The following is a 12120-nucleotide window of genomic DNA, read 5'->3' as shown; positions in this document are numbered from 1 at the left end:
CAAAGGAAAAAACCCTATTGTGACTCAGAATGTTATTTCATAGGTAACCCACAACACAAAGGATCTAAAATAATTTGTCTATACTAGTCTGCCAGTCTTGTTCTTTAATATCTTCTTTATGAAAACAGCAGTTATGCTGCATAAACAGTTTGAAATGAAAGAATAAAATATTTGGTTTATCATAAAGAAAACTTGAAAAATATTAACTTGGAATGAGCTTTTTTTAAAAACCTGCATAATAAAAAGCTTAGATACGCTCATTAGAATAATTTAATGGAGAGGGAATCCATGCCTAAAATCTAAAAGAAAGAAAAAAAGCTAGTCTACTCTGACTTGCTTTCATCTGTACAATCTCTTCAAAGCTCAATTAATCAAGATAAATATGACAAACCTGGATATTTATAAATAATTTGAGAAGCAGCCTATAGAAAGGTTTTATTTGGTTGTTTTGTAAATCTTGAATCACAGTACACATCTTTTCAGTTTTTAACCAAAGCATGTGATACCTAAATATTTAATGTATGATTGTGATCTCTGTAGGCAGAGATCTTTTAAAAGCTCATTATGCTTAAAAAAGAAAAAAAAAAAAAAAAAGAGCTCATTATGCTTGCCAGTGCTGTGGTTCAACAAATTCTATAGTAAAAAGGAAAATAAGTAATGTATGATGAAAAGTCAAAATGAAACCCAGAGAAAACCCTTGGCAAAAAAAATTGGTAAAACACCATGATTTCAAATATCAGTACATATTTTATAAAGCTCAACTATCACAATATACTAACTTTATTATAATCCATTGCGTGAAAGTATATACCTATTATGTACAAAACTGAATTTAGCATGTGGAAGAAACCATCATGAAAACGGTGGAAAATTACAGAGTAGTACATTATCATGATCTTGTAGGAAATACATTTTTTCCTACCAAGTTAGCCCAGACAACTGCATTGCCATCCATTGTGTTTAATTTATGTACTGTAACAAAAGTGAGCAATAAATAGAAACTGACATTTATATTTGAAATCAAATAAGGGAAATAGTAGGATATTTTAACAAAACCTTAATATAAGCATAATTTTGATTCATTCATAGAAGAGCAAAAAAATGGGCCATCCAAAAAGACAATTACTTTTTATTCTCTTTATCACTACAATAACAACACTAATTTTAGACTGTTTAGAGATTTACTATCTCCCAAAGGGTGAAAGTACTTTACCAAGCAGCACTCAAGACCTGTGCTCTAATGCAGCCATCGGGGGGGCCCAATGTTTTTCAATCTTCTGTAAATAAACTCCCTTTGAGACCATCAGGATGGTCTAACCCACAGTGAGACCACAAAGTACTAATTTCTCAGTCAGTCCACTGTGCATTTAAAGGTAAGATGGCCATACTAAGGACAGGACAAGTGACAATAAAGGTCTCATAGTGAGATGGGGAATAAGCAGACCCGCGGCCCTAGTCACCCCACTGCATTCTCCAACATTAGGTAAATAGTTTCAACAACCGTTTATGACTGAATACTCCTGCCAACCAAAGATTATGATTTCATTTATAAATTATATACATGATCCATCGTACTAATATCTATATAAATCTAAGTAATAGGTTTTATTAAATTACTCATAATATGCATTGTACACTTGATCTTAGCCAAAAAGGGCAAGAAGCGATTGCATTGTAAACATCTACAAAAGTAAAAATTATAAAAGAATGAGATCAGAGGTGCCTGGGTAGCTCAGTCAGTTAAGTGTCCAACTCCAGCTCAGGTCATGATCTTGCAGTTTGTGAGTTCAAGCCCCGCGTGGGACTCTGTGCTGACAGCTTGGAGACTGGAACCTACTTCAGGTTCTGTGTCTCCCTCTCTCTCTGCCCCTCCCCCACTCATGCTCTGTCTCTCTCAAAAATAAATAAACATTAAAAACGAAAAGAATGAGATAGTATAAAATAATTTTCAAAAAATTTTATTTTCATTTACTAAACCAAAAATCTTTTTGATATCACTTCAATGTATTATATTGACTATGTTCAGTTAGTTTTTTAAACGTTGATTGAACAAAGCAAGGCTAACCAGTTACTTCTAATACTCTGTTTCAAAGATAGCACAGTGGAAAACACAGTGTGTGTCTTCAAGGTAAAGATAAGAGTCTGTTTCTTGGACAGCAAAAATATTTTTAACTTCTAAAAACATGCACATAAAACTTTATCCCAAAATGGAATTTCTCAATTACAAAACTGGGTGAAAACAGGCCTCATTCTCATAGATTTATTATTTTCAATCATGTCTCCTTTCAAAAAAATATGTTGAACTAAAACTCAAATAAGGGCTATGATCCCAAAAAAGAATGAAATTACCACTATTTTTTATTAATATAAAAAGCCTCTCCTGTGTTCATCACATATATTTTCTTTACCCTCTCTCTTCCTTTACAAAATGTTTATGGATCAGTCAGTGAAGCAGCCAATTTCAGCTCAGGTCATGATCTCACGGTTTTTGAGTTCAAGTCCCATGTCAGGCTCTGTGCTGACAGCTCAGAGCCTGGAGCCTACTTTGGATTCTGTCTCCCTCTCTCTTTGCCCCTCCCTCGCTTGTGTTCTGTTGCTCTCTCTCTCAAAATTAAATAAACACTTAAAAACTAATTTTTTAATGTTTATAACCCCTACAAAATCCTATGAAAACTGAAGGATTACAGTGTGTTTGAATTCTTAGCTAAAAACATCTCTAACTATAAACACCCAAATATGCAAATGCCTTTTGGCCTCTGCCCTTATTCAATAGCATTTATTTATTTTTTTAAATACAATATGGTCAGTAAGTTTTTCTCAAGCTTAGCTATCACTGTAACTTATGGTTCACTTGTATTCAGGTATGTAAATTAATGTAATTAATGCTATGGATTTCACTTCATGAATATTCATAAGTAGAACGCTACTGTAGCTGTCATGCCTGTTAATGACTGTGTACTGAATTTTTAGCATTTAGACTGAAAGAAAATACTCAACACTAAGAAGATCGCCTACCGTGAGCAAATGGGCCAAAGGAAAAGGCACTTTCCCGTAAGTTATGATTATGATCATGAAGGTGATATTTAACAAGATTAATTAAGTGTTTTTCAAAGCAAAATAAGAGTTGAGAATCTTAACTGATTTTTAACCTGTTCCCTAAGCACATGTGTATGATAGGAAATGACTTGAGACCTCATTTGGGTAGCAGAAAGTTCTTCTGCTTTTGTTGTTGAACATACCTCAATCTATAAATGAGAATGACCTAGAGCAAGATCATGCCACAAGTCAAGCTACGTGCCCAAACCACACTACTTCAGGTAGTATGTCAATCCAATGAAGAGAGCTACCTCTTCAAAACAGCATACTATTAATGGAGAGAAGAAAAGGAAAAGCTGAAGATTTTTATACTGACTATACAAGGTGGGGGAGAAAAGAGCTAGATTTTAATACCTACTGAGATGTATGATTGGAAAAATAAGGTTAGGGAAAATAAATTAACAAAATTCTTTTGCCAGTAAATCACACCTGAATTTGAATTCAATATTCTTGGCCTTACAAAACAAGATTTAAGAGTTGGTGGGTTTTGTGTTCGTTTTGTTTTTTGATACCACATGTAAGTAAAATCAGATGATACTTGTCTTTCTTGGACCTATTTCACTTAGCATTAATACCCTCTAGGTCCATCCAAGGTGTCACAATTGGCAAGATCTCATTCTTTTTTATGGCTGAGTAATATTCGTGTGTGTGTGTGTGTGTGTACCACATCTTTTCTCATCCATTCATCTACTGGTGGACACTTGGGTTACTTCCATATCTTGGCTGTTGTAAATAATGGTTGCCAGAGGGAATGTGTAGGGCGGGGGGGGGGGGGGGGGGGAATGCAAAATAAAGGGGATTAAGAGGTATAAACTTCCAGTTATAAACTAAATCCGTCACAGAGATGAAAAGTACAGCTTAGGAAATATAGTAATGTTATAAGCTATTTATAGACACCTAATACTGAAAAATATCTTTTGAAATGCAACTTATTCAAATTTCTAGAGCAGATTTTCATAAATGTATACCATAAAATGTAAAATTAAATTCGTTAAGCTCTTTAAATATTTCAATATCTCAACCATTTAACAATTTTATTAAATTTTATTATAAATCAATGCATTGGAATAAATCCATCTTTTTTTTTTTTAATTTTTTAACGTTTATTTATTTTTGAGACAGAGAGAGACAGAGCATGAACGGGGGGAGGGGCAGAGAGAGAGGGAGACACAGAATTGGAAGCAGGCTCCAGGCTCTGAGCCATCAGCCCAGAGCCCAACGCGGGGCTGAGACTCACGGACCGCGAGATCATGACCTGAGTTGAAGTCGGACGTTTAACTGACTGAGCCACCCAGGCGCCCCAAAATCCATCTATTTTTTAAGGACCTGAGAACGTACAGTGGAAATAAACTTTGATGGCAGCAGGTAAGAATTCTTTGCTACTAAAGAAGCTAAATTGTAAGGAGTTACAGATATATCTTAATCTGCAGAAAGCTTTGTTACACTCCAAAGTATTAACATAAAATGTAGATATAAAAGCAAAATTTTCCATTTTCAATCTACTTACCTGACTACAAACATTCTTATTTATTATGAAAAGTAGAACTAGAAATCCTAATTAGCTTTAGAAGCAGAAACATCATTTCATGGAGCACAAGTAGAAGAAAAATTTCCTACCAAAATTTCCCAAAGTGAACCACACTTAACATGCCTTGATCTTTTACTAGCACATGTGGCTATTCACCTATGTGGCAGCAATGAAGAAAAAACAGACTTGGGCTCTTTCTGTGGCGTGCCCATTTCCTGTTTTCTCTCTCTCCTTTTTTTCCTGTCTTCTTCCCTATCTCCCCACACCCTTTCAATGTCTCATACGGCACAAGTCTCCTCAGGAATCATGTGGGACACAAGCACTGTCTATGACAGCAGGGAAATACCGGGTGACAGGGAGGAGCCCTCCTAAGCCTCACCCCACACACAAAGCCATGTGACCATAACTACAACTGGGGCCTCCTCCAAGTGCCACAGAAGTGAAAGTTTCAATTTAAAACAAGACTTAAAAAGAAAAGAAAAGAAAAATAACTGTGCCATTGTACCCTTCCATGTAATATCATGGGGTTTATTTTCCCACTGAGGTAGTATTTTTGTAATCAGAAATGGGACTGTATTAACTTTATGGGACTCAGAAGCTATTGTTTAAATCATCCTTTAAGAAAAAATGCTAATATTTTATTTAAAAAATGTAGTAATATTCAAGGTTGTCTTTCTGGCTCATTACTTACATAGTTTTCCTGTGTTATTGTAATCTATAAAGCATGATCTCAGTGAAAGATGTACTTCATTAGAAGAATGTTTTGTATTTTTAAAGCCCCATAAATATCAGTCTAATTTTTCAAAGTGAACTTAACACTAATCTTTAAGTGTCACCACACAAGTGAAAGGAAGACTGCTAGTTCTAGGGAGGAGTCAAGCCCGTGTATGTCTGCACTCTTATTTCCCTTATCTTAATAAAGAAAAAACCACAAACATAAATTTAGGTCCCCATAAAAATAGTCCATGAGGGTGGGAATAACAGTTGTAATCTTTGAGCTAAGTAGAGACTTTTTCTGGACAGTTTTTATTTTCATAGCATTCAGGAACTTTAGGCTGTCATGTACATACTATTTCAGCATTTTTGAAGGTGATTCTATTTATGAGACTCCTCCTACCTGTCTCTGAAGTTCTGCCAGGTTGTAAGGTAAGGCTCCCTCAGCCAACGGAGCTATTCTCTCAATATCTGCCAAAGTCAAGCGCCTTCAGGCAAAAATATGGGAAAGAAAAAACTGTTAGACACCAACAAACTCCTCATACCAAGATCATATTTCTTCAGAAAAAAAGAAGACGGGAAAAGAACTAGGCTTTTTTATTTTTTTAACCTTTTTATTCATTTTTGAGAGACAGAGAGAGAGACAGAGCATGAGCAGGGGAGGGGCAGAGGGAGAGAGGGAGACACAGAATCCAAGGCAGGCTCCAGACTCCCAGCTGACAGCACAGTGCCCAGTGCAGAGCTTGAACCCACGAACCAAAAGATCATGACCTGAGCCAAAATCAGAGGCTTAAATGACTGAGCCACCCAGGTGCCCCAAGAAGCATGCTTTAAAAACATTTTTTTTAATGTTTATTCATTTTTTGAGAGAAAGACAGAGTGTGAGTGGGGGGGTGGGGGGGCAGAAAGAAAGGGAGACACAGAATCCAAAGCAGGCTCCAGGCTCTGAGCTGTCAGCATAGAGCCTGACTCACGGCTCAAACCCATGGACCTCAAGATCATGACCTGAACTTAAGTCGGATGCTTAACTGACTGAGCCACCAGGCACCCCAAGAACAATGCTTTAAAAGTAGTATTTCTTGGGGCGCCTGGGTGGCTCAGTCAGTTGAGCATCTGACTCTTGATTTCAGCTCAGGTCATGATCCCAGGGTTGTGGGATGGAGCCCCTGTGTCGGGCTTGGTGCTGAGCATGGAACCTGCTTAAGATTCTTTCTCTCTCTCTCTCTCCCTCTCTCTCTCTCTCCCTCCCTCTCTCTCTCCCTCCCTCCCTCCCTCTCTCCCTCTCTCTCTCTCTCTCTTCCTCTGCCCCTCTCCCCTGCTCATGCTCTAAAATAAACATAATAGTAAAATAAAGTAGTATTTCTCTATTCACTCAGATCATCTTAGTGAGAAAAAAATCTCCAAACCCAGGATCCCACAACAAAAAGCAAAAGATCTCAGAAAAATAATATGTACTACACAAATTTAATAATACTCCAATGGTAGATACTAAAAGTAAAGAACTAATCCTTGTTAGAAGTAAAGTATAGACATTGACAGTTCATACATACTAAGTGTATTCCTTTAGGGTACATATTTAATGCATAGGTACAAAGTATCTTGAGAAAGACAAATACAAAACTGATGAATACTGGTTGCCTTTAAGGAAAGGCACAAGGATAGAAGAGATACTTTTTTACAGCATGCTCTTTTAAGCTCTGAGTTTTGAACCCTGCACTACTGTTTCCAAAAAATTTACTTAAAAATAAGTACATTCCATGAACCAGGTAGATCACTTCAGATCTAGTTTTGAAAAGCATTTTTTGAAACCATTTATTATCTTATAAAGGTGGCACAGAACCTCTGCTAAAAATGTGAATTCTGGGGCGCCTGGGTGGCTCAGTCGGTTAAGCATCCGACTTCAGCTCAGGTCACGATCTCACTGTCCGTGAGTTCGAGCCCCGCGTCGGGCTCTGGGCTAATGGCTCAGAGCCTGGAGCCTGCTTCCGATTCTGTGTCTCCCTCTCTCTCTGCCCCTCCCCTGTTCATGCTCTGTCTCTCTGTCTCAAAAATAAATAAACGTTAAAAAAAAAATTAAAAAATAAATAAAAATAAATAAAAATAAATAAATAAAAATGTGAATTCTAGATGAAGGAGACATGGCCTGATGTTTCATGTCAATCACCAAAGACTGGATGGCATTTTTAGTATCATCTCCAGACCAATAATTCATTATGTAGCATAAAGGCAATAAATCACCCATATATACCCAGATTCTAATAGTCCTCAGCTCTAGGGTTAAAACCCATTTTTTTGTTTATATACACAATGGAATATTACGTGGCAATGAGAAAGAATAAATATGGCCTTTTGTAGCAACGTGGATGGAACTGGAGAGTGTTATGCTAAGTGAAATTAAGTCATACAGAGAAAGACAGATACCATATGTTTTCACTCTTATATGGATCCTAAGAAACTTAACAGAAGACCATGAGGGAGGGGAAGGAGGAAAAAAAAAAGAGGTTAGAGAGGGAGGGAGCCAAAACATAAGAGACTCTTAAAAACTGAGAATAAACTGAGGGTTGATGGGGGGTGGGAGGGAGGGCAGGGTGGGTGATGGGTATTGAGGAGGGCACCTTTTGGGATAAGCACTGGGTGTTGTATGGAAACCAATTTGACAATAAATTTCATATTAAAAACAAAAACAAAAACCATTTTTCAGATATTCCTACACTTAAAAAAATCTTGCAACCTAATATAAGAGCGTAAGTCCCGCATCCCACAAATCCTGCCCAGAGATGAAGGTTTTTCTTTCGGATTTACAAAAGAACTTCACAAATCAAAAACTCTCAATGTGCTTTGGTTATTTTAGTCTATAGAGTGGAGGCATTAGGGGTCCCTGGGTGGCTCAGTCACATAAGCATCTGACTACTGATTTCATCTCAGGTTATGATCTCACGGTTCATGAGATGGGAGTCCTGAGTTGGGCTCTGCACTCATAGTGCACTACCAGTGCAGAGCTTGCTTAGGATTCTCTCTCTCTCCCTCTTTCTCTGCCCTTCCCCCACTCACATGCACGTGCTCTCTCTCTCTCAAAATAAACATTAAAAAATTTTTAAAAAATAGAATGGAGGCATAAAATATCTGAGCTTGACTATGATGATAACCATAATGACAACGTCACGAACGTATTTCAAGAAATGATACCTTCCAACACAAAATGATACATACTGTTCTGTAAAAATGACCATTTGTGAATGAACCAAAAAGATTATAAGACACCTGGACATGTACTGCAGTTTACTTTATAAATGTAGGCAAATTTTCACAAATCTCTTACATTTAATTGAGTCCAGATGAAATCAACTTTTCCCCATTTCTCTCTTCTCACTCCCCCTCACTCTCGTGTGTCTTCTGTCCCCTATCTCCCTCTCACAAGTCCCATGAGCTCTTACTCTCTTCTTTTACCTCCCTCTCTCCCTCTCTTCCCTCCTTTTCTCTTCTCCTCCTTGCTCTTTTCCCCTCTGCTCTCTCTCCCTTTCCCTTCATTCATCCCCCCAACCTAAACGTCTGTCTTAGTCTGTCTCTCCCTCCTCCCGTTTCTCATTTGGCCTCTCTCTCTTTCTTGGAATTTGTAGACTGAATTAACTACCGTAAAATGAACTGAAAGCATACCCCTGCTTCACATGTTACAGAAACTGTCCTATAATAAATATCATGAAGAATTATTGGAATAATTACCCTGTAGCATTATATAAGTCTGCAAGTTGGTAGAGGATATCAATTTCTAGTGGAGTGACTTGTCCATAGCGTATGGCACTCTGGGCAAACTCCTCTAGAAGAAAAAGAAAGAATTGAAAATCTTAAAACATTCTTAACATGCTTCTAGTTTAACCAACTATCCTCTGAAAGCTAAAGGCATTTTAGAATTATTTTAAAAATCTAAAACTGAATTTAAATACCTAAGTTCCACTATGGAAGTTTGAAAGCCGGCAAAAGATAAAATGTTAACACAAGGAATCAGCAAAAACAAATTTATTTCAAAGATAAAACAATCTCTTTAGAATCCTCTCTCTTATTTGCTTTCGTCTCCAGAGTCACAAGATAAAAGACGTGCTATTCTCCAATCAACGAAAACACCCTACTACAACACAGCAAAAAGAGGAGGCTTGCCCATCTTTCTGCCACAACTCCCTCCTAGCACAAACAAGTTTCGGCCACACTGCCACTAGCCAGTTTGACAGACTGGACCAAGGTTCTTTTCAAAACTGTCAGAGCTGCTTTTTTATTCCTGACCCCAGCACCCCATTAAATGCACCTGGATTTTTGAAGACCACTACCGCCCAAGTGAAGCATACGCACACCGTAACACACTCTCTAGATCTGGCTTCAGAGTGGTAAACTTAGGTCAGCTTCATGCCCTAGATAAAGAAAAGTGAAAATGCACATTCCAATCAACACACAGTTTTGAAATCTTACCCTTTGTGACTTCGACATCTTTCCTTGTGCCAGCTAAAGTGCTATATATCTTACGAACAAGCTCCATGTTATTCAGTAAGGAGTTAAATGCATTGAAGTAGGAGAAGCTAACCTGGTGTGAGATGCTGCCTCCAGCTGCCTAGGAAATGACAACAGGAAAAGTTTAAACAGTAAGCAAAAACAAATAAAACACGTTTAAGGACACTACACTTTTCTCAAAGAAGATCCCAAGTAGTCTTCATTATTAAAGTGATTAACAACCAGTCCATAAATACAAAGAAAGTATCCTACTGAAACACTCAGTGCATTTCACGCCCTCAGGGAGGTCTATGTAATTTAGGTTTTAAGGAAGAAAGCAACATCTGGAAGTTGGACTTCACGGTTCATCTACCTATAAGGTCAGAAACAACAAATACAATTATCACAGATCAAAAATAATGGTTATTTAAACAGGATTTTCAAGATCCTCAACTATGAACTCTTGCTAGTCTAGGATAATTCAAACATCAATGTACAATACAGAGTATTTTTTAAACTTGCTTTTTTTTTCATACACAAAAACCAGTGGTAACTTTCTATTTTAAAACTATTTCACTATATCAGTTTTCCTAATTGTTTTCTTTTTTTTAAGACCACTACTATAATTAAGATATTTAACAGTCTGAATCTGCATCACGAAAGGTACAACTACCAAAAACTCCAAAAAATGTAGAGAAAATCTAGGGAGGATTTATTCACTATAAATTACATCTTTAGTGGAACAGTGCAAAAGAGGCTCTCTTGTGCCTGGGGAGTGATGGGGGTGGGGGGCAATCTGGCCTTCATTACCTCTGCAGGGTGAAGAGGTAAGTTCTTCCTCTGCCCACCCCTTGGATATAAACTCAAAAGAGAACATTTTTCATAGTTTGCAAAAGCCTAATTTCTAAGCCAGGAGTCAGAGGAACCCATATGATTAAAAACATTCTCTAATAAAAACTCAAAGAAATACTTATGGAAATACCAGTGTGACCTTAATCACAAAGGTCTACTAAGAATAGTGTAGGTAATGATGGGCAAATGTACCCATCCCTCACATACATGCCTTAACCCAAATATAGATGATATTTGTATTAGCTTGAATTTGGATGCCAGTGACCCAAAAGGAGAACTCAAATTATTTAATACATTCCTTCAGGGACTGAAATGGCATTTGGTAAGTTGAAGCTATAATAGGTCTATGTAACCCAATTGGAAAAGATTAAATGGGTCCCCTCATTCCAAGGCAATGAGAGTCCCCCTCTGTAGGATTTTCTTTCCTTTCTCCCCTCCCCCCGCCCACCCTTTCCTCCTTCTCTCCCTTTCTTTCTGTCCTTCTCTCATTTTTTGGCTAGGGTATGAGGTAAGGGTTCAGGGAGTGGGAGATGGGTGTCAAGGAGGTGAAATGTGTAGGACAAAGTGACATGCTCCATGTTCAAATTCACTGAAGAAAAAGAACAGAAGTTGATCTTTCTACCCCGGTCTAAATCAGGGATAATGATCTTCAGCTGAAACAACAAAAGCACTCACTGGCTTCCCTCCATATAAAACAAGCAGCAATCAAAAACTTATACATAAGTACAATGCACGAACAAGAGAACTGGTAAGTGAGGAAAGTTTCAGCACTCTTTGTGAGGAAGTGAATGACATCAGTTTGCTATTGGTCCAGATGATTACTTTATAGAGATTAGCAGTTTGACAGAACAAAAAAACCGTCTGGTCCATGCAGACTGAATGCACAGGTGAAGGGGCAGAGAGAGGAGGGAGCCACATTGGCTGATGCCCACATATTTCCTCCATACCTTCTGCCACGGCCATGGTTATTAAAACAGTGTAGAGGCCAGTGATGATTCCTCTAGCAAACAGCACCCTGCAGGCAACAAAGGAAGGAGCCATCTTTATAGCAAGGCTTTGGGAGCCTGGTGGGATGGAAAAAGGCCAAGGTGAAGGCAGCAGTGTCTGGGCGAAGTACTGCCCTGCCCACTGGGAAAAGTAATTGCACACCCCTGTCTACAAACTCCCTTGTTTTCTTTCACTGGACTCTGTAAATGGAAATAAACAATTTAGAAATATAGGAGAGCACGATGGTGGCTCTGAAAAAAACTTGATCCGGAAAAGACTATTCACCATCACAGCACTCCCACCTCCCTTACACATACCTGTTTACCTTCTACCAACCAAACATTAAGTTAGAATAGTTGACAGTCAGGTGTGTCCAAGGAGGCGAGCCAGGACCCAATGGTTCAAAAATGTTAAGGAAAGAGAAAATTGAAGTACTTGCTTTCTACTTACTGAAACTAAATTCTCCT

The 12120-nt window shown here is 37.9% G+C and overlaps 1 protein-coding gene across 5 annotated transcripts in view; it reads right to left on the bottom strand.

The window, feature by feature from the left end:
- The window catches only part of SLC25A12 (solute carrier family 25 member 12), a 206594-nt gene that overhangs the window by 36761 nt on the left and 157713 nt on the right, over positions 1-12120 (bottom strand). For all 5 annotated transcript variants that reach the window (XM_019459542.2, XM_019459557.2, XM_019459549.1 and 2 more), the window contains 4 exons: positions 12104-12120; positions 9797-9935; positions 9059-9152; positions 5742-5826 (listed from right to left, as the gene is read on the bottom strand). The exon at positions 12104-12120 is cut by the window's right edge and continues 130 nt beyond it. In XM_019459542.2, coding sequence (XP_019315087.2) covers positions 5742-5826; positions 9059-9152; positions 9797-9935; positions 12104-12120 — 335 coding nt within the window. The remainder of the gene's footprint in view (positions 1-5741; positions 5827-9058; positions 9153-9796; positions 9936-12103) is intronic.

The sequence above is a fragment of the Panthera pardus genome, unplaced genomic scaffold, assembly GCF_024362965.1.
Source record: "Panthera pardus isolate Hobbes unplaced genomic scaffold, ASM2436296v1 HiC_scaffold_10, whole genome shotgun sequence".
Lineage (NCBI taxonomy): Eukaryota > Metazoa > Chordata > Mammalia > Carnivora > Felidae > Panthera > Panthera pardus.
This window is presented reverse-complemented; position numbering and strand designations above follow the sequence as displayed.